Source organism: Gordionus sp. m RMFG-2023, chromosome 1, assembly GCF_954871325.1.
Source record: "Gordionus sp. m RMFG-2023 chromosome 1, tfGorSpeb1-WG-v2, whole genome shotgun sequence".
Taxonomy (NCBI): domain Eukaryota; kingdom Metazoa; phylum Nematomorpha; class Gordioida; order Chordodea; family Parachordodidae; genus Gordionus; species Gordionus sp. m RMFG-2023.
The window spans coordinates 64,552,188-64,573,728 of NC_088775.1; the positions used below are offsets into that span (position 1 = coordinate 64,552,188).

At 27.3% G+C, this 21,541-nt stretch overlaps 1 protein-coding gene across 1 annotated transcript; it reads right to left on the bottom strand.

The window, feature by feature from the left end:
• Positions 1-7,295: 7,295 nt before the first annotated feature.
• Positions 7,296-18,684, bottom strand: LOC135923022 (tetratricopeptide repeat protein 19, mitochondrial-like). Its single transcript, XM_065457609.1, has 7 exons — positions 18,617-18,684; positions 14,103-14,202; positions 9,478-9,590; positions 9,209-9,418; positions 8,921-9,158; positions 8,552-8,879; positions 7,296-7,485 (listed from the first exon to the last, which is right to left on the bottom strand). The coding sequence occupies exons 2-5, from the start codon at positions 14,179-14,181 to the stop codon at positions 9,108-9,110; spliced, it is 453 nt and encodes a 150-aa protein (XP_065313681.1). The 5' UTR covers positions 14,182-14,202; positions 18,617-18,684; the 3' UTR covers positions 7,296-7,485; positions 8,552-8,879; positions 8,921-9,107.
• Positions 18,685-21,541: the final 2,857 nt, after the last annotated feature.

A 21,541-nucleotide genomic window follows, 5' to 3' on the forward strand; every position in this document is an offset into this window, starting at 1 on the left:
ATCTTCACATCATTAAATTTATCTTAGATTATATATCCATTCATTAATTTTAGTTCAGTACTTCTAAAATATAAGTCATTTGTGAATGACTTGGGTTTGCCACACCCAGCGCCGTCGAAAATTTTTGGCAGCCCAGGGCAAAAAATAATTTGGCGGCCCCTTAAAAAACACAATCTACATAAGCATATTTAAAATAATTTTTCGCAATGTAAACTAAAAGCATATATTCTATTAAATTTTAATCATAACATTATAAAAATGAATATAATAATATATTAAAATATTGTAATTTTATTCATCCTTTCTCTTTTTTATATGCAAAAGAGGATATTATGTCAGTATAATCTAACGATCCAATATCATTTTCTAGAGATTAATAAGTCAGTCCTCTGCAATACAGAATAGTAGCTAGGTTTTACTAGAGCGAGTAGCTGCATTCTGCGGATGCCACGGTAGTTGGAATGGTTAAAGTAATCCTAAATACAATGGATATATTTGGCAAGGCTTCATTTAACCTAGTGTCAATATAGCGTAAAATTTCTATCGGAGATTTATTGGGATGCTTGCCTAAAATACTTACTAAAAATTTTAATTAAATTAGTAGATCTTGCGGATACATTTTCTAAAAGGATCCTAATTTGTTAATAAAATACTTAATTGACAACATTTTTCTTTAGCTCTCCTTCAAGAGCATTTATCAATTCTGGCATATTAAATAAGATCCAAAATGATCTTTGAATGCTGGATACGTTCCTCCAACGAATTTCTCGCTTGATCTAGTAATGCATTGAAAAATTTAGGGTTGAGGGAATTCTGAAAGCCGTTTTCCTTAAGCGATATAAAATATCTTGCGTAATTTCTATAAGTGTAATGGCTCTTTCCAATTTAATATTGTCACTTTGCATGACCTTAATTATTAAATTCACATGAGCTAATATATCAAACCAGATGATAAAAGCTACCAAAAATGGAAACTGTTTTAATTCTTTAGCCAATAAAATGGCTTCTGTGCATAGTGCATCGTAAATATCCCCAACCAGATTTTTAATGGCGTTTACAATCTCAACCTTACACTCCCATCGCGTTTAAGGTAACGGATTTAACGTAATATTATTTATATGATTCTTCAAAATTTGCCATGGAGTCGAAACAGAAAAGAGAATAAATATTCGTTGGACAATGCCAAAAAATGATTTTGCGACTATTGATGATCTTGTCATGTGACCAAGTAGCAGATTTAAGCCGTGGCAATCACAAGACATAAAAAACGCTCTCCGATTTATTTGTAATATTCGAGCATTACATTGCATATTTCTTTATCGTGTCCACGACAATTATTATTTTTATCTCTAATCCCAATTTTTTAGATAGATAAAAATGCTTCTACCACATGGCTAGTACTGGAATCAATTTTTAGAACCAACAAATCCCTCATTTATTTTAACGGAGTTGTTAAGTTCTACATATCGTGTAACTATGGTAATTGTTCCTGGTTATTTCTGGTATTCAGTTTAATATTACAAAAAAATATATTGCGGTTTTAATAGCATCAACAATTTTTCCCATGATTTTTCTCCTATCAAGTTAATAATTTCATTTTGATTCGATTTCCAAGGTAATGATTAAGAACTTCACTATTCTTATTCGACCAATGTGGTCATTTTATAAAATTCCGATAAAAAAATATCAAATTCTTAACGAAAAAAATAAATTTAGTATTTTTTATCTAAATTATAAATCAAATTTTTTATTATAATACATATATGACTAGACATGCCAATGCCAAACCTTTTTTCAAAATTTATACATGGATTTTTTACGAAAAAATATTATAATCCTATCATATCTCAAATCAATTTAAAATTTTGTCTGTCAGACCCTACAAATGAACCTGCCATATTCTACTAAAAGGAATAAAAGCGGAACTACGCCGGTGAAACTTTATCACATATGAAACGCATTAATGTGAATTTTTTGTCAAAATTTATCTATTTTTATTTCACTATTTATTCATAATTTTGTCAAAATTATAAAAAAAATTTATATAAATTTTTGTATATTCATTAGTGGAGTCTTTTATTTAATTTAACAGCTACTTTTCCACGGAAATTATTACAGACCATACATGTTCAGATTATTTGACCATTAATTCAGCTTAAAATAAATCGAATGACATTGAACTATTTTCCTTTCACGATGCATTCATTAGGCTAAAAATACACATTGTAAAATAAGTTAGAGATAATATTGGGTTATTTTTTTCTATGCTTCAATGTCACTATCAGATTAGAGCATTTAATTCAGTAAGATTTTACTAAGTACCAAAAAATATAGGTTTATATTGAACTCTTATGATCATTAAATCTTCCATTTAGGTTAGCATAAATTCGTGGGGGGGGGGGGGGGGGATTTAGAATATTTTTGAGTTATTATTTCCGAAATTTATTAGGAATTGTGACTGTAAAATATTAGCAATTTCTAAAACAAATTCAGATGTAAATTAAAAACAAAATATCTAATCTTTAATCTCCGTAATCAAGAAATTAACGTTTTCGTATAATCATAAAATATTAAAATTCAAGGAGAATATATAACCTAATATTAATTTTTTGCCATCTACCAGTATCGAACCCGGGATCCCCCGTTTTAAAAACACACGCTTTGCGCTTGCACTAGCTTCAATTTTAATTATACCTAAAATGATCATATATAATTCCAACTCAATTAAATTTTGCCATTACCATTTTGATTTATTAATCTATAAATAAAATTTATAGATATCTGTCCCAAAATCCTGCCATCAGCCTCATCGTGGCGGAGGAGTGTTAACGTCTTTTGGCGGCTAATGGAGGTTTAAAAGGTTCCCTGCGGTCTGGGTATAGAATAGGGTCACCATCTCCTCGACGGTTGGGATGTAAGATACATCTAAAGAGGGTTAATGTCAGGAAGGGCATTCTATTGTAAGGACCTTGCTCTCAAATTTCCTAATAATTAGAACAAAGCATGGGCGGGGTACAGTCTAAAGTACCCCGTGGACCTCTTCATCCGCCTATGACAAAAAAATGGGAAACCGTGAAAATGAAACATGACAGCCATAAACGACCTGATAATAAGTGGAGAAACTAGTTTAAGGGGGATATAGTAAAAGTTGCAACATGGAATGTTGAGAGCGTGACAGGAAGAATGGGAGAAGTGGTCGATGCACTAAGGCGTATAGATGTTTGTTGCATACAAGAGACCAGATGGAAAGGTAATGGCGCTAGAATGATTGGCAGGAGAAGTGAAAATTATAAATTTTTCTGGCAAGGAAGTAATGATGATAAGGCTCGCGTTGGCTATTGGTTGCAGAGAAATGGGTGGACAAATTAGTCGAAGTGAGAAGAATCGTTAACCAGATAATGATTATCAAGATGATTTTTGGTAGAAAGTCATGCAATATTATTTCAGCATAGGCATATGTTCCAAGAAGTGAAAGATACATTTTGGAACAGTCTATTGGAGGTTGACATCGACGCTGAAAAATGAAGAGAGGATTATCCTGTCTGGTGATCTGAATGGACATGTGGAAGCAGTAGCAAGGGTTATGAGTGAGTACATGGAGAATTTAGTTACGGGATGAGAACGGAAGGGGAGATAATTTTGGATTTTGATGATGGTATGGATATTGTAATACATTGTTTAAGAAATAGTCAGTGAAGCTGGTGACTTACAATTCGGGTGCTTTAAGTGCGGTGGATTATTTATGTAAGGAGATATGATAGGAGCATAGTAAAAAATATGAAAGTGATACCGGGAGAGGAACGTATTGATCAGCACCGACTAGTTATAGGAAATCACTTTTAAAGGCGCCAGGATTGCTAAATGAAAGTTTGTGTTAATGATGAAGGTTTGGAAATTGAAGGAGAAGAGTACTAGACGTCAATTCAATGACATTGGCGATAAGAGAGGCGGAGGTGGCACAAACATCTGGGGCAAATGACAAGTGGGTAGCCCCCGAGCAAAGGCTCGTTCGTCCTCGGGTAGGGTTTACTCGTTCCCAAAAAAAATTCCAGAAAAAATATTTTGAAAAAAGTAGTAGATATGTATTTTTGAAATTTAAACCTACCATAAAACTAATAGAGATAAACAAAATGAGATTTTTTTGTTAAATGATAAAGTTTAATTTTATTAAGATTTGTTTTATAGGGTTCTTATATAATTTCAGAGTTTTATTTATTATAATTTAACCAGAATTAAATTTAAGGGCCACGAAATATGATATAATATTAACCACGGTCTTCCGACAATAGACAAGGCAGTACATATATAATTGCATTTTAGGTTAGATATTTTTTCAACATATCTATGATTGAGCACCTATAAATTGATTGATTTATTTATGAGTTTAAACCAGGGATGTGAGTCCTTCTATAAAAATGTCCATTATTTGTATATGATTTTAAATAAATAGAAGTTTTGGATATTGGAAAAATCGGTAAATTTTACAGGTTTAAGTTCATAAACGGCAATTATTTGAAGCAAAATGTTTTAAAACAGGATACTAAAAATCTATTTTATGGCATAGATTGTATTTGTCCTTCCCTTCCTTTAATCTCATATATTGTTTCTCATCTCAATCGACGCACTAGCTAAGTGCATTGATATCATAGAATCACAATATTTGCACAGCTAAAACTCCCCCCCCCCCTGATATTTAAATTTTTATATTTTATTGTTAATGTGGACATCACTTGGTTGTTATTTTATATGGTTGGTGCGTTATCTTTTGCTTTGTCCTAAGTGAAATTCCAGATACACGGCAACTTTGCCTCAATATTTTGATTTGTTATATCGGCTATTAGTCGACCCTATATGATGTGAACGCGACCTAAATTGCATGCGAGCTAATTGTTTTTTAGTTTAACCACACGATAAAATCATTATTGTCTCTTCTGGCCACTAGAATCGTAATGAATATCAGTATAGGTTCAGATAAAAATAAAGGTTCGGTTCATAGAAAATAATATCATTTCGCGAACGTCAAAATCCGATTTTAACCTTTTCACATACAAAATTATTAGAATGTAGTTAAGTGAAGCACATTTTATAAATTTATATCACTATTTCCTAAAAAATAAAATTGAACCATATATAGTTAAAACATTTTAAGATTCTCTTCTGTAAAATTATAACTATAAGAAAAAATAAATTGTGTGCTTGAGGACGCTTTTTTACGATTACTCAGGTAGCTAGCAAAGTCAAATAAAAAGTTGCAAAAATATCAAAAAATTGTTACTGATATTTATCAATCAAAACTGATTATTAAATCTTTAAGACTTAGGATATCAAAAAGTACAAGCTAGTTCACAAACCTTTTTAGAGGTTCGGTTCAAGCTCGAGTGACCAAATTTTTAAATTTAGTTCAATTTAAGTTCTGATAACGGCTTAGATCCCTGCTTCTGCCTGTTGATCGGCTTGATGGAATTTGTGTCATTCAAAAATAAGAACTGTCTTATCTTAAAAATATATTTCTAAGTAGTATTTTAATTTCCAGTATTCTAAGGGTAGATTTTATAAATTCTTTTTTTTCGGTAATATTAGTTAAAATTAAAGATTGTTTAAAGGGATAAATAATTGCTACCATTGTTATATTACGAATTTCTCAATTAGGCTCCGAGCTATAAGATAATATTTCGGTAACATGTTTCTAGTATTTTTGATTGATTAAAATGACGACCACTTATGTTTATTAAGCTATGAAATTATAACACTAAATTTTAAATTATAAAATGACCCCAAATATATTTGTCATTACAGGGCAAGGTTTGTAACTGGGCTAGTAGGGTTAGTATAGATATGGGCATATGTCTAATGTGGAACACAGGCATCTGGAGGAATTTATTATGTTCATAACAATTAATAAGTTATTTGAAAATTTTGCCCATTTCTGGTATTTTAAATTTACAGTTTTAAATGTCATTATAATACAAAGAATGTACCCTCATGCTATATATTTATACTGTGTATAGATAATGATATAAATAAAATCGTTGAACAGCATTCGAAATATAAAACTGTACAAACTTTATTAAATATAATTTTAGAAGAAGGCATCGCGTTCCATATATGCTATGAAGTGGGGAAAATATAAAACACCAGTTTTCACTCGCAGTCAACTATTAGTGAAATAGAATATTTGAGTTCAACTGATAAATCTCTACAAGCAAAGGACCTAGTTCTTTCAAAATTCTATATTTTATTTAAAGTTAAAAGTGGATAGATTTTATTTAAGCAAAAAAAATTTTTTATATAAATAAATGTTTCACAATTCTTAAATTTTATTTATTTTTGAAGCAATTTTCTTAAATCATAAATGTAGTTTTTCGTTACTAAATGGAAGTATATTTGATATAATCGTCCTAGCTCGTATTTTTATTTGCTCCAAAGTGATATAAGTTTTATTAATTCAAAATTGATTAAATTGTTCATTTATAAGTTACAGCACTAATTCATGTGTTAATATCAAATTGTTGTTAACACTTAATACGATTGATTGTTTTAAAATTCAGATATTATTAGTGATATGTTTCTTGTAGATTATATCTAGTTAAATTGATTGTTAGATTTTTTAATATTAACCAATTAAGTGGTTTTATTGAAGATATAAATAATTTTAAGAAATAATGTTCCTGAAGATAAATCTCTATCAACTAGCGATAATATGGATAATCACAATATTGAATATAGAAGGAATTGCTGTCACTATTTGGGCTCCTTTAGCTTGCGGAGAGGGAATTCAAGCAAATGATACTTGCGTGGCATGCTCAAGATCAGTTCAAAAATGTGAAACATTAACTAAAATAAAAATAGTGGAAGGTGTTCACTGTGTTCCCATGATTTGTGGCCAGTGTAAAGGATTATACCACGATGACCAACGTGATACATTAATTTGTTCATAAAAAACCAGATCGCCTTTCTGTTAATTAAAGTTTTAAAGTATACATTATATTTTTCAAGAAAAATTATAAAAATGATAAAGCCTATTTATAATTAAGCACATTATTTTTCAAATAATATTAAATATTTTCAATTTTCTTATTAATTTTGAGTTTGTTAAAAAGATTAAAACTAAATCCTAGCCGACGAATCAACCCATTAATAATAAGACACTCATTTCGTCATTAAAATTAAAAATATCAATGAAAACTCGCTAGATTAGGGTCTATAATCTGCCGTTGCATACAAAATATAATTTACTAATATACTAGTTTTTATTTTGCTATATTATATCATTACAGATAATGGAATACTTTATATATAAGAAATAAGAATTATGAATGCTAATAAGCATTATGCTAAAAAGAAGGATCTGCAAGTAACAAGCAATGTTGGTATCTATGTTTTAGGTCTCCGTTTTTAAGAATAGTAGCTAGTTTAAGTGCCAATGAGCATTTTTTCTCAGATTCAAGAGGCATCGATTTTTTTAAGAAAATCATTCCTAGATTTCTGTATGGTATAAAATAAATTAAATTAGTGCCTTATTTATAGTGTTTGTTAAATATATGCTATAGAGTGGTGCTTAGCTTTGTTAAAAAGCCCGATTCGGGTCGATTTTTTAAAAACGTAAGATTTTAGTCAACAATATTATGTAAGCCTAGAAATTTTGTTCATATATGGTAGAAAGGTTTATCTTCCATGGTAAATCTCGAAGCTTACAAATTATTTTGGCCAATATCTTGATCGGGTCGTTTTTTTAAATCGACCCATATCGGGCTTTTTAACAAACCCATTGAGGCTCCGTATGGGCAAGTTTTACCAAAAAAAAACTAAATAGAATCCACTCTGGCAGAACGGACAAAATATTTTCTGGATTCGAACTTAAAATAAAATCTCGTATTGAACTCGGACCTACGAAAAAGGTCTAGAATCGAATCAGCGGAAGGATATTTGACTTGAAAAAATAGATGCAATGCTGGGCTCTTTTCTAAATTATTCTCGTATCGAACTCGGACCTATGAAAAAGGTCTAGAATAGAATCAGCGGAAGGATATTTGACTTAAAAAAATAGGTGCAATGCTGGGCTCTTATATAAATTATAATAATCCCTTCTCCTCCCAAAAATTAACATTATTTCAATTTATAATAATCGCAGAAAAGAAAAATATAACCAAATATATTTCCCTTGGAGATGTTTATCTAAAATTAATATCGTAAATAAAAATTGAATCAAATTTCATTGCAGTAAATTTTAAGCACAATTATTTCATTAGGCGAATGGTTACAAGAAATGTTTTAGTTAAGGCCTGTGATAATATTATGATTTTGAGATTTTCAAGTAACGACTTGTGCCAATATAAATGTTGGTTTAGGACCAGGAGAAGAGTATTATATTATAATTTTTTCTTACCCCCTTTTTGACACATTTTTTAATCAAGTTAACAAAAAAATTTAATAAACGGTCCTTACTCCGGAACCATCAGAATCTATAACAAAATCTTAGCATTTTAAAAATTATATTTAGTAGCTCAATTTAATTCTGAAAAATTTTGCAATATAAATAATAATCCATAACCTTTTAAATTATCGATCAATTGATAAATTTATTAGGAATTTGGCGCTAAACTTTAACCATAATTATATTAAAGATTAAGAGCCGGTTTACAGCAACCGCGACGAAACTATCACTAAGCGATAACAGCTTATTTATAGGAGCATTTCGCCTAATAACATCGCTAAAACTACCATAAATACACCCTTTTATTTGCTTGGTTTTGTATTTATGAATAGTAATGGAAAGCGATATCGCGCAATTTTCGCGGTTACCATAAATGAGATCCAACAGTAAGTTAGCGAGAAATATTAATCAGCCCAATATCCAGGCCAGGAGAGGGTTGGATATCCTTCAGAAAAAATAATATAATTTATCATAATAATGGATTACATGTAAAAAGTAACAAGGTGTTCGTCCATTTCTAAAATAAAAGCACTTAGTCGTTGTTTTTCATAAGATTTAATACATAGATTCAATCTCTCTGAGTAAATATGTCGGATCTCTTTAATTCCGCTAATGGCATATTCAAGTTCATGCATGGCAACATCCATATTATTAATTTTTTCATAAGCGTATGCTAAATCATTATGAAGGGTATATACCAACGGATTAAAAACGTTTTTGTTATCTATATTTAAATAGTCCTGTAAAATTATAAGCATTAAAAAAAAAAATAACTGTTTTATATAATAAATTATCAATTTTGTCATTGTGATAAGAAGAAAAGTCTATATGAGATTGTATAACACTGTTAGCGATTTCGATAGACTTCAAGAGATAATCAATAGCTTTCGTTGTATAATCAAAACTATTATAATGTTTTAAAATATATTTCGAATAATGATGATAACACATTCCTAATAATTGAATGGCGTCATGATTTAAAATCTAAAGTATAAAATAAAACTCAAATAAGATATATATGTTATATTTAAAAAAATTAAAACTTCGTCTTGGCTACTAATGTTATTGCTTATTACAACCAGGCTTTCTTTGCTCAATATAGTTGTTAATTGCCCAATGCAAAATTTATATCCAGTTTCAGCTTTGGTGTAATCCCCTAATTAAAATTTTAAATGTAAAGAAGGTATTGTAAAAATGGAATAAAAGTTGGGAAGAATGCAGGCCGACCAAAGTCAGACCGGGATGTAAAATTTTATCTAAAAATAGGTGAATATTTAAAAAATAAATATAAATTATATCAATTAATCAGTTGAAAAATCAGCTAATGGAACATTTAATATCAGGGATTCGCCGTAAAGGAATATCGGATGTAAAAATAAAGGTCGGTCTAAACCTTTTAAAACTCGTTCTAACAGTTTTGTATATAAGCTAATTAGAATTATGTATATATGCAGATTTTATTTCGATTTTATCATTAAAACCAGAAATGCGCCTTTACTTTCTATATTAACCTCAACCCGTGATCGATACTCATAAATGATAATTTATTGGCATAAATAAATTTTTTTTAATTCATAAAAAGGGAAAGGATGGTGATGTTAATTTATTTCCTATTATTTTTATAAATTTCATAAATTTATTATAATTATGATAAATAGATTTTAAAAAAAATATAATATTGATGAATTATATATTTGCCTTTTAAAATAAATATTCTATTTTCTGGTATCGTTGGTATCGGTAGACGCCATGGTAATATTGGTTCGGTAACCTGCTAAAAAGGTGATATCGGTGCGTCTCTCTAACTTTTTTATTTTAATTATTGCAGATACATATGCCTAACTTCTAAATTATAACAACTAAACAGTTTTTTTATCAATTAAAATATAAATCATTATTTTCCTAAAAATACCATTGAGCTATATATTTACCCTAATAATGGGTTGGCACCACCAAATAGTGATATATCAGGGTTGGCAAGTAGGTCAATTGACCGGTCAAATTCAGTCAATGACCGGTCAATTGACAGAAGGAGTATTTGGCCTGGTCAAATACGGTCAAATACTCTAAAATGTTATTGGTGAATAACTATATTTATTTAATGACTAATATGTATTTAAAGCATATTTATCAATCTAATTTCTTTACAAATTATTTTAAAATATATTTGTGTCATCAAGGCATCGATTTAATTTTTATATAAAAATTTAAAATTTTCTTATTAAAATATTAGAATTTCAATTTGAAATATAAAAAAAAGAATTTTTCTCATTATTAATTTGATTGGATCTAAATATATAAATAAATATTGGTTTGAGAAAATTACTAATTGCCAATTTATATTACATTATGTACAATTATCCAAGCAAGATGGGTATCATAAATAAAATGTAATGAGCAAATATAAATATGCAAGAAAGCACTGAAAGCAGCTGTTGAAGAAGTTGTATATTTGTCCGTGAGAAATTATCAATAATATATTAAATGATACTTTGGACAAGAAATTTAAAATTTTAAACTATTCATAGACATTTAGCTATTTTATTGATCTTGGCTTACGTAAAAAACGAGAGGCTTAATTTAGAAAACACATAATACAATCATGTCCATGATTTCATAATTTACCAACCTAAAGAAAAAATATTAAAGATAAGTTTGAAAAAGAAAACAATCCAAATATATGTGCTGTCACTGCATTGCTGATTATTTATTGGATTCCCAATATAAGGGGGCATCTTACTTTAGTTTGATGAAGCATATGACATAATACAAAAATTAGTCGTTTCATAAAAAGATGATCATCAAAATATTTTAAGTGAAATCATAAATTTCAGAAGTAAAAGAGGAGTATTTAATAGCCAAAATATGTGGAAACCAGTAACTTTCATAAAAAACAATCAGATTTCAGGCTCAAGTTGTTGGAATGGGCTTTGTTCACATTGAATATTAAGAGAAGTGTCTAAAAAATTCGATTGAAGATCTCGACAACCAGAAAATTGGTAGGAGTATATCATAACCTAAGATTGATTAAAAAAATGTTAAAGAAAATGATAAGACTGAATATAAATTAGAACAAGGTTCTGCCATAAAGAGCGAAACATTCATTATAGAATTTAGAAAATAATTTAATTTATACATTTTTTACTATTATATATAAAATAGAATTGTCTTAAAAAACATTTATTTGAATTTGACCATATTTGACCGGTCAAATGCACAACCCTGGATATATCTAAACACGATTGTTAATTTATAATAATCTTTAAAACAGTTCGCATGTCAAACGTGTTCATAGTCATTTTTAGAGGTCCCGATAACAAATTCTTAAAAGCAGGAAAATAATAACCGTTTATACCGGTTTAAAGGTTCAGTTTGGATCTCTGTTTAATATTCATTTATTGCTCATATTTCAATTTCCTTTAAAACTATAAAATTATTCAATAACAAATTAAAAAATTAAGAGGGGCCATATAATTTTCAAAAAATAACAAGCCGGTGAAAAAAGATTTTTTTTCTCATATACTGTGTAATATTAGGTACCTATGCCGACAGATATTTATTATATAAAATAAAAGGTTGAGGAAGCAAATCAGGACATCACAAAGTAAAACATTGTGTAATTTAAATATTCATTTTCCTAGAGTAAGTTAAAGTTCAACGATTTTAAATCTCTAACATATTGCTTAAATTTATTTAAAAAAAATATTTACATAAATCTGCAAGGTTAGATTTTAAACTTATAATTGGCTTAATAGTTTCTATGATTTTTCTGTAATTTAACAAGAGAAGAAAAACATTATGGGGGGGGGGGGGCTGTATTCGCTTTTGGTTTATAAAATGAATATGAGCTATTTTTAATGAGTTGTTAAATATTTGATTAAGATACCAGAAAAAAAGACTTTATAAAATCACAGTAAATCAATAGATTCTCGAACATTAATTTAACTTAATTGGAGCATAGCATACTTATTGACTAATATTTAGTGAAATAAATATTTACTTCATCATTTTATATATACAAATGCATTCTGCTACCCGTAATAAGGATTCTTCTTCCAACTTCAGAAAAATAAGACGACTAATCTTAATGACTTATAAGAGTTTCGTTTTCAAGTCGAATGAGCCATAATCTCTAGGCTTTTTTTTCCATATTTTAAATGTGTTAAAATTAGAGTAATTGGTTATGTAAAAAAATTAAACCACAAATTATGTTGTTAAAATAGTATTTCAATATTTTTGTTAAAGGAAACAAGATTCATAAGGTATAAATAGTGTTGAATATACTAATTACTGACTGACTAATAACTTCCTATAATTTTACTGCAACCTAATAATATTCATTCTCTGCATCCTCATAAAATTTTAAAAACTATAGAAATTTTTATAACAAATAAAAAATATTCCCGATAAAATTTTCAACATCGATTGCAGTTAACAGCGATTTAGGACCACATTATTTATAATATACTAAGGTAAAGCTAGAAAACCAAAAAAATAATAAAATTGAAAATTTTCCTTGTCCATTAAAAATTGGTTAAGGCGATAGTTTGATGGGGGTTATTTTTTTACCGAAAATGTGTTACAATCTGTGTAGAATACCTACCCTATAAATTCCAAACAATTTTATAGCTAATTTTTGAAAAAATTATAGTTTATATTTAAAATATTTGGAAAAATTAATAGAAATTAAAATTTCTTCAAAAGCTCGTTATAAAATTGTCTTAAATTTCAACAAATACTGGTATATATTTCCGATAAAACACGTTATATAAATAATATAAAGATGAAAAAATAAAGCAATACCCATTTAATTATCGCCTAACTAAAAATTGCATATTTATATTGTTTAATAAAAATGACTGCTGTTTTGCTTTTGGTTATAATTTAAAACTATAATTATATTTATAATTAAGAATGGAAGAGGTGGTGGGCCACAAATTCCCTAAAATTAATTTGTGTATTTTTCTAAAATAACTCTTTTGGTCCTGATGTAAAAGAACGGAGTTTGACGTCAATATTTTTTGAAAAACTTCCAGTCCGAAAGAGACAAAGATATGTATAAAAATCAGAGACCTGCAGAGGTACCATTTGCACGGCTCAGCCTGGAATTTTTTTAAAAAATTTTTCCGGTCCGGGTTTAATATTTATAAGCCCGGAATTGTTTTCAAAAAAAAATTTCAGGCCTTGACCGGATTTTTTAAATATATATTTATTTTTAATCTTTAAAGTTAATAATAGCGATTCAAGATATTTGGTTTTATTTGAAAAATTTTTTTTAGACCCGGCCGGGTATATTTAAAAAAATTAAAATATGGCTCGGCTAGTATAACATTTGATATATATTTTTTAGCTCGTTTATAACTAGGATCAAAAAAAAATTTTAAGGAAAAGAAGAAAATACAGTCTCCAATGTGCCTCATCTCAAATCATTAACGTTTACCCTTCCTATAATTATCAATGCCTGAAAACTTCTAGCTCTTAATTAGATAATTGACGAATATAATAATGATTGAAATGCCATATACATATTATAATAAGAGAAAAAGAGATTAGATCAAAAACTGTTAAAGATAATAAATAAGGACAATTCATTGTTATTTAGATTGATTGGTAAATAACTATTATATAGGGGGAAAAGTTATAAAATATAATTAAATCACAAAATTACCTTTATAAAAGTAGATATCAGCCAATTTTAGAGATATATCTACGAAAGCATTAGTATCATGCGAGTTGTTTTCCATCATAGAAATTCTTTTCAAAACTTCCTAATAAAATATAATCAGTTATTAATGGATAAATCGATTTCCATTTAAAAACTTTATTTTAATTACAGTGCTGTAAGTTAACGCCGATGAAAGGAACGTCGTTACTTTCACCGACGTTACCTTTTTTGAGTACTGGTAACACAAAAAGTTACCAGTTATTTTACACTTTAAAAAGATAAAATTGAAATTTTTGATCAAAAAATGATCGAGATAAAATAAAATCCTTTCTTAACAGTTATGGTTCCAAAAATTAATAATTTTTTAAGACAAAATTAATCCCTGTCTATTTGAAGTCATAAATAGCATAGGTTAACAAATCCAGGGGTTAAGTGGGCACAGTGGCCCCTAAAACGAAAGAGGAGTACGAAGCAACTGCTTCTTAAAATTTGAATGGGTACTTTTTTTTTTTAAATTTTATTTCATTTTTTGACCACACCCACCCATAACTAAAAGATTTCCTGTCTCATAAAATTATCTTTTCAATTTCAAAATATGCCCAAAAATATTAACCAAAAAAATACAAATGATTAATAATAACATACGGTATAATATAAGAGATGATATGGACCGACCATATTAGAAAAGGAGATAGTGGGCGAAATTTAAAGATATAAAGAAAAGCTTTTAAATAGTGTTTGCAGATTAGGAGTGTGTCCTCAAATTATATATTCAAAAAAATGAAAAATAAAGAAGGGGGAATGTACAAATGGGATTATAATTAAATTATATTCTAATCTATTGCCGTATAATAATATAAATATTCTCATTGAAAGAATGAAAAATATGGTTATAAAAAAAATCAAAAGAGTTGAATTTTAGAGGTGTTTCTCAAATATAGTTGATGTTTTGAAATAAGAAAAAAAACTTTGTTAGTAAGATATATTGAAAATGGTAACACGACTGTCTTGATATTAAAAAATATATAATATGCAAACTTTCCATATATTTACCCCTCGAATTCTTAGTTGGGCAAAGCTCTGAGGGTGATTCAAACATGAGTGGAAAAATCTTAGGAATACAGGCTTTGATTAGAGCTAAGATTTCAACGGTAGCTTTAATTTGGTGCTATTGTTATCGATTAAATCTAATCATTGTTCAATTATGCAAACCGATAAAAGAACTAAGAAATATTTTATGAATTTTAGACGAGATTCACTTCACGTGTGTTTCAATGGTGTTAAAGGATATGCGGTGCTCAAAACATGTCAAAGTGATGTACTGACAAAATTGCAACGATTTTCACACATCAAGAATACTACTAGGTAATATTATCTTATTTTAGATTAAAAATGTTTATTTTATATCTATAGAAGCTGGCTATCATCATATAAAGCTATTGTATTTTTTTTTCTACTTCATAATATCTTGAGGGCAGCTTTGACAAATTTAAAGAATTTTGAAGATTCTTCTAGAAAAATTTAATTTTATCACTTTGTGTTTTGGATAAAATATTGTTGATAATAGGTCTGTGCCGATATTAAATATCGGATCGGATCGGTACCGATAATTATTTTTTTCCGAAAATATCGGATCGGGCCGATACCTGTAAAAACCCGATCCGATTGTTTTACTTTTCTTTTTTTTGTTATTTTATTTTATGTTATGTATATTTATTTTACATTATTATAATATTTTCTAAATAATTTTTTTAAATTTTATTTCTTTTTTAAAATAGATTTAAGTTTTTTTTTATAAAAATAGAAAGGAACCCCCAAAGTTTTATTTATTTTAAATCTTTTTAATTAACGCCAATTTTTTTATTTATAATTTAAATAAAAGAATTTTTTAAATATGGTATCTGAATTATGGAAATATTTTACAAAAGACAAAGATAATTTTGCAAAATGCGATATCTGCGGAATCACCTGAGTCTGCCTTCAGTACGGCAGAGGATCGTAGAAGCTTATTCCCAGAAGATCTAGAGGCTCTCATACTTATTAAAAAAATCTAATATATTATAATTTTATATTTAAATATTACAATTTTATAATTCATACCAGCATATATTTTTTATTATAGTCTTAATTGTAGAAATAAAAAAATTAAATTCATAATTCGATTTTTTAAATAAAAAATATTGATTTTTTAATTACATTTGGTTCAAACGGGGGTGATTAAAAATCAGTAAAAATATCAGATCGGTTTGAAGCAATACCGGAAAATATCGGATTGGTGAAAAATATGTGGATCGGCACAGCCCTAGTTGATAATAAGCTTGGCTTGTGCAAAATTGCAAACCATTTTGAAGGTTATAGGGTTCAAATTCAATTGGCAAAAGATTGACTTTAATTTGTGAAGTATAATTTAAATTATTGTCTTTTAATATTTTTTTAATCCTAATAGATAATAACACTGAATTTTAAGATGTTTTTTCAAAGGCACAAGATTTTATGAAGGAAAATAATCTACTTTTTTATTTTAAAAGTTCTAGACTTCAAACATTAAGATCCAAAAAGGAAAGGTATATATACTTTCATTATTAAATATAAAATTTAAATTTAGCTATAAAACCAGTTTAATGCTACACTTGATTTAATCATGATGCAGTTTAATGAAAGATTCAATGATAAATCAATGAAATTTTTAAATCAAACATCATTTTTTACACCAAAGGGAATGGCGGAAAAGACATTCATTAAAGATATAGATGATATCTGTGAATTTTTAAAAGTAAAATGTATAAGTTATGAAATATTTATATTATGAATAAAATGAGGGATATAATTATTACACATGCATAACCTGGAGGCTAAATAATTTAAATATTTGTCATATTTGGTGAATTGTTATTTTATTTTATTAAAGTATATATATTAGCACGGTTTCTTCTGATAATGATGATTATGAGGCTTATGATTCAGAGTCAGATTAAAATTTGTTAATTTTACCTCAAAGGGTTGTCAAATATTTAACCATTTTCAAGAGAGGGTGGGGGGTATTTGCTTCCATCACTCAGAAAGTATAGGTGACACTGAATGTGTCACATAAGAAATCCCACAATACAAATGAAACTCATCTTTGAAGAGTTCATTAATAGGACCTCTTAAAAATTTGTGGTGTGAAATGACTAAAATGCATTTATAAATTTTAACGAATTGAGTATTATGTTAATAATATCCATTTTATTCTTCACCTCAAGCATAAATCAAATTATATTATCTCTATTAATTCATATAAAACATTCAAGACATCAAAATATGACATTAATAGATAAAAAACTGTAATAAATGGTGACATCATGATCAAATTATTTACATATCTGCTGGAAAAAAATTTCTTTAAAGAAAAATCTCCCTAATACCAAAAGTGTAATATTTTATCCAGAGGCTATAAAAAACAAATTAAAAATTGCAAATATTTTGTCATATAAGTTTTCTTTTGACTGCTAAATTTAAAGATTGCTTAGTTTTATAATCAAATAAAACACAGAAATATTTTCTCAACTTTATTTATAAATTAAAATGAGATTTTAAACTAATGTTCCTATTCCAAACTAATCTTATAAATCAATTGCTCAATGACTAGCAACTTGACAATTGATTATCATTTATCAAACATTATCCAGCCAACAAATGTTTTATATTATTTTCACCTTTATTAAGATAAAATATTATACATGAAATTGAAAACAAATCATATTAATCACACTTAAATAAGGTAATTTAATTATAAAAAATAATCAAGAAAGTAGCATTTAATATTGGTTTTATATTATTTTCACCTACATTATCAGATAAAATATTATATATGAAATTGAAAACAATATATCACATTAATCACACTTAAATAAGGTAATTTAATTCTAAAAAATAATTAAGAAAGTAGCATTTAATATTGGCTGGATAATCTTTGATAATCAATTGTCAAGTTGCTAGTCATCGAGCAATTGATTTATAAGATTAGTTTGGATTTGGAATAGGAACTTAGTTTGAATTCCCATTTTAATTTATAAATAAAGTTGAGAAAATATTTTAAAATTTAACTATGTGCATATTTTATTTAAAAACTTTTTATTTGATAATAAAACTAAGCAATCTTTAAATTTAGCAGTATATATTTTAATTAAAGACTGTGACTTTTAATTCATTCAATTATTTTAAAACTATGAAGCTAATAATTTAAAACTAGGCATTTGGAAAAAAATACTTAAATTTAAACACCTTAAAATAAATATATAACTAAAAGCATATATTGGATTTTATCAGTAAAAATTTGAAATTAAATAAGGTATAAATAACCATTCCTGTTAAAAAATTCTTGTGGGCATATAATTCCCAAAATTATACTAATGATATTAATATTTGATATTTTCTTTTACAATAATATTAAAAATTCATATAATATAATCTTGCTATCAATTTAAGATAGTAAAAACAAAATCTTATATTGTATTGTATTGTGCATAAAAAAATACTTTGAATAATATTTCAGCCTTATTAAAATCCTTTGATTCAAATGAATTATTTGCAAGTATATCATATAGTTTTCTCATCATGGATATTTATAGCGATCTATTATTAAAAAATGACATAGTTAATATTGTATAATTTGCTTCAAGAGCCATATGTAATATGTCTTCTGCTTCATTATATTTCTTTAGCCTTTGTTTATATATACCTTTTTTAATCAAATCAATCATATCATTAGTTTTATTATTTTTATCATGTCTTAGAAACATAGCATTATATATAACTATGTTATTCAGAGTAAATTGAATCATTTTAAGATTGAATTTTTGCGGTTTATACTTTTGATTAGTGTTGTTAAAAAGTCGAGTTCACCAGACTCCGACTCAGAGTCTCGAGTCGTTAGTCGAATATGTCGACTAACTCAAACTCAAGTCGTGAACTCAAGTCGACTCGAGTCTTGAACTCAAGTCGACCCAAGTCGTGAACTCAAGTCGACCCAAGTCGTGAACTTAAGTTCTTAAAATATTCGTCCTCTAGTCGACTAGAGGACGAATATTTTATGAACTTGAGTAAGTTGTGAAATAGTTCTCTGAACTTGACTCGTCAATTTAAGTCGATTAGAGGACGAATATTTCAAATTAATAATATTTATTGAATATTTTTTCTGCTTTTTACATTTTTTACTTGACACTTCTAATTTGAATTGTGAAAACTGAAAAGAATTATATAAATGAGTCGACTATATGATGAATATTCCAAATTAGTTATTATGAAAATATTTTTTGTTTTTTATATTTTTTTACTTTAGACTTCCAACTTGAGTCTTGACGTGAATAAGAATTATATATTTGAAGTTGAGTCGACTAGAGGAAGAAAAGTTCTATGAACATGAGTCGACTAGAGGAAGAAAAGTTCTATGAACATGAGTCGACTAGAGGACGAATATTTTTAATATTATTAATTAAGATATTTTTGTTTTTACAATTTTTACTTTAGACTTCCAGTTGAGTCGTGAATACATATATAGTTGAGTAGATTAGAGGACGAATAGTTCAAATTAATTGTTATTATTTAAGATTCTATTATTTACATTTTTATACTTAAAAATTTTAACTTGAGTCGTCAATTTGTGTCGACTAGAGGACGAATATTTTAAATTAATTATTAAGATATTTGATCTGTTATTTACATTTTATTACTTAAGACTTCCAACTTGAATTATGAATACCAATTATTTACTTCATTAACTTATTCCTCATTTTACTTGATCAAATAAATTTATTAACATTTTTTGATTGAATATTCAAAAAAATTCTTATTTACATTTATTTGATTGAATAATATTCTCAAATAATAAAATATTTTGCAGGTATCTGAATATTTTGAAATTATATCTCAACCATATTTTGAATTTTATATAAGACAGACATGTGATAATAATCAAAACTATGAGATGACGGGTGAATCTTCTTTAGCATTCCTCCTCATCTGTATTTAATATATATTAAGTATATTTATAGTCCCTCTTTTAGGTAATTATTTTATTTAGTCATTAATGGTTAATAACTATTAAAATATTTTAATAATATCAAATGTACTTGTCCAAGATACATATATAAAATTAGAAGAAAAAAATAAATATACGTGTTTAAAAAATAACGATAAAATTAAACAAATCTGGCCAGAAAGTTCGTACTTAATTCTGAACTATGATAGGACATAGCGATACTATTAAATCTAGACATACTGACACATTTAATGAAGGTGTCATGACTGGTCTGTTGTTTTGAATCCTCTTTTTCTAATACCGGAAATTATTTTAAAACTCAAAAAATAGAATAAGAAAAAAAATTCTATTATGATTATTTACTAGATTAGATTGAAAATATATTTTATTTTTAAACAAAATATTTTTATCTGGGATGGCATTGTGTGTTTTTATTGATTCAATCGATCCTCATGTGTTGAAGTTGAGTCAATTTTATGACATTTTTTTAAAAAAATTTTAAATATAAAAAAAACAAAAATGCATGCATGTGTTGTATATATTTTATACAATACCATACATGGTATTGAATCTTTTTAATTAGATATATTTAATCTAATAATTAATTTAATAAAATTCTAAGATATAAAATAAAATTAAAAGTATTTTAAAATACCATATTTTGTATTAATATTTTGTTTTAGATTATTTATATGACTGCAGCATATATTAATTTTAATCTTATTCGAATAAATACTGATATAAAAAAAATAAACAATAATAATTAAATTTTAAATATTTATTTTATTAAAATTCTAACTTATAAAATAAAATTAAAAGTATTTTAAAATTCCATATTTTGTATTGATAGCTTGAAGATTTATTTTTTATATGACTGCGGCGTATATTAATTTCTTATTCAACTCTGTGAATGAATCAGAAAATGTTAGTAACTTTGACAAAAATGAGGACGTGAACGACATTAACCTAATGCCTGATGATATAGACCCTTATTCGGAGGTAAAATTATAAGTTTCACGTCAATCGGCGGAAAATTCGGCGCATGACAATTCGGCGCAGAAAACTCAGCGCGGCGTTAATTCGGCGCATCGTCAATTCAGCGCGGAGACAACTCGGCGCAACGTCAATTCGGCGTGTATCTAATACAGTTGCAATTTATTATAAATTTATTAGTATAAAAAAAAGGATGATTAAATAGAAATGATTTTGAATGTTGATCATATTAATTATTTCTTCATATTTTTTTTACAAAATCAATAAATATATTATATTATATTATATTGTAATTTTTAGGGGGGCATATGAATTCCCTGATCTTATAAAAGATGAGATCAAGGATTATCTCGATGATAAAGTAGCGTCCCCTACAACGAATATACTAGATTGGTGGAAAAAAAATAGCCTTATCTATCCTACATTGTCG

What these genes read in the sequence shown, in the direction of transcription:
- LOC135923022 (XM_065457609.1), bottom strand. Translation starts at nt 14,181, where the DNA reads ATGATGGAAAACAACTCGCATGATACTAATGCTTTCGTAGATATATCT. An exon ending in TGATATCTACTTTTATAAAG is followed by an intron (nt 9,591 to 14,102) that starts GTAATTTTGTGA and finishes AATTTTAATTAG; the next exon opens with GGGATTACACCAAAGCTGAA. An exon ending in ATAATTTATTATATAAAACA is followed by an intron (nt 9,159 to 9,208) that starts GTTATTTTTTTT and finishes ATTTAAATATAG; the next exon opens with ATAACAAAAACGTTTTTAAT.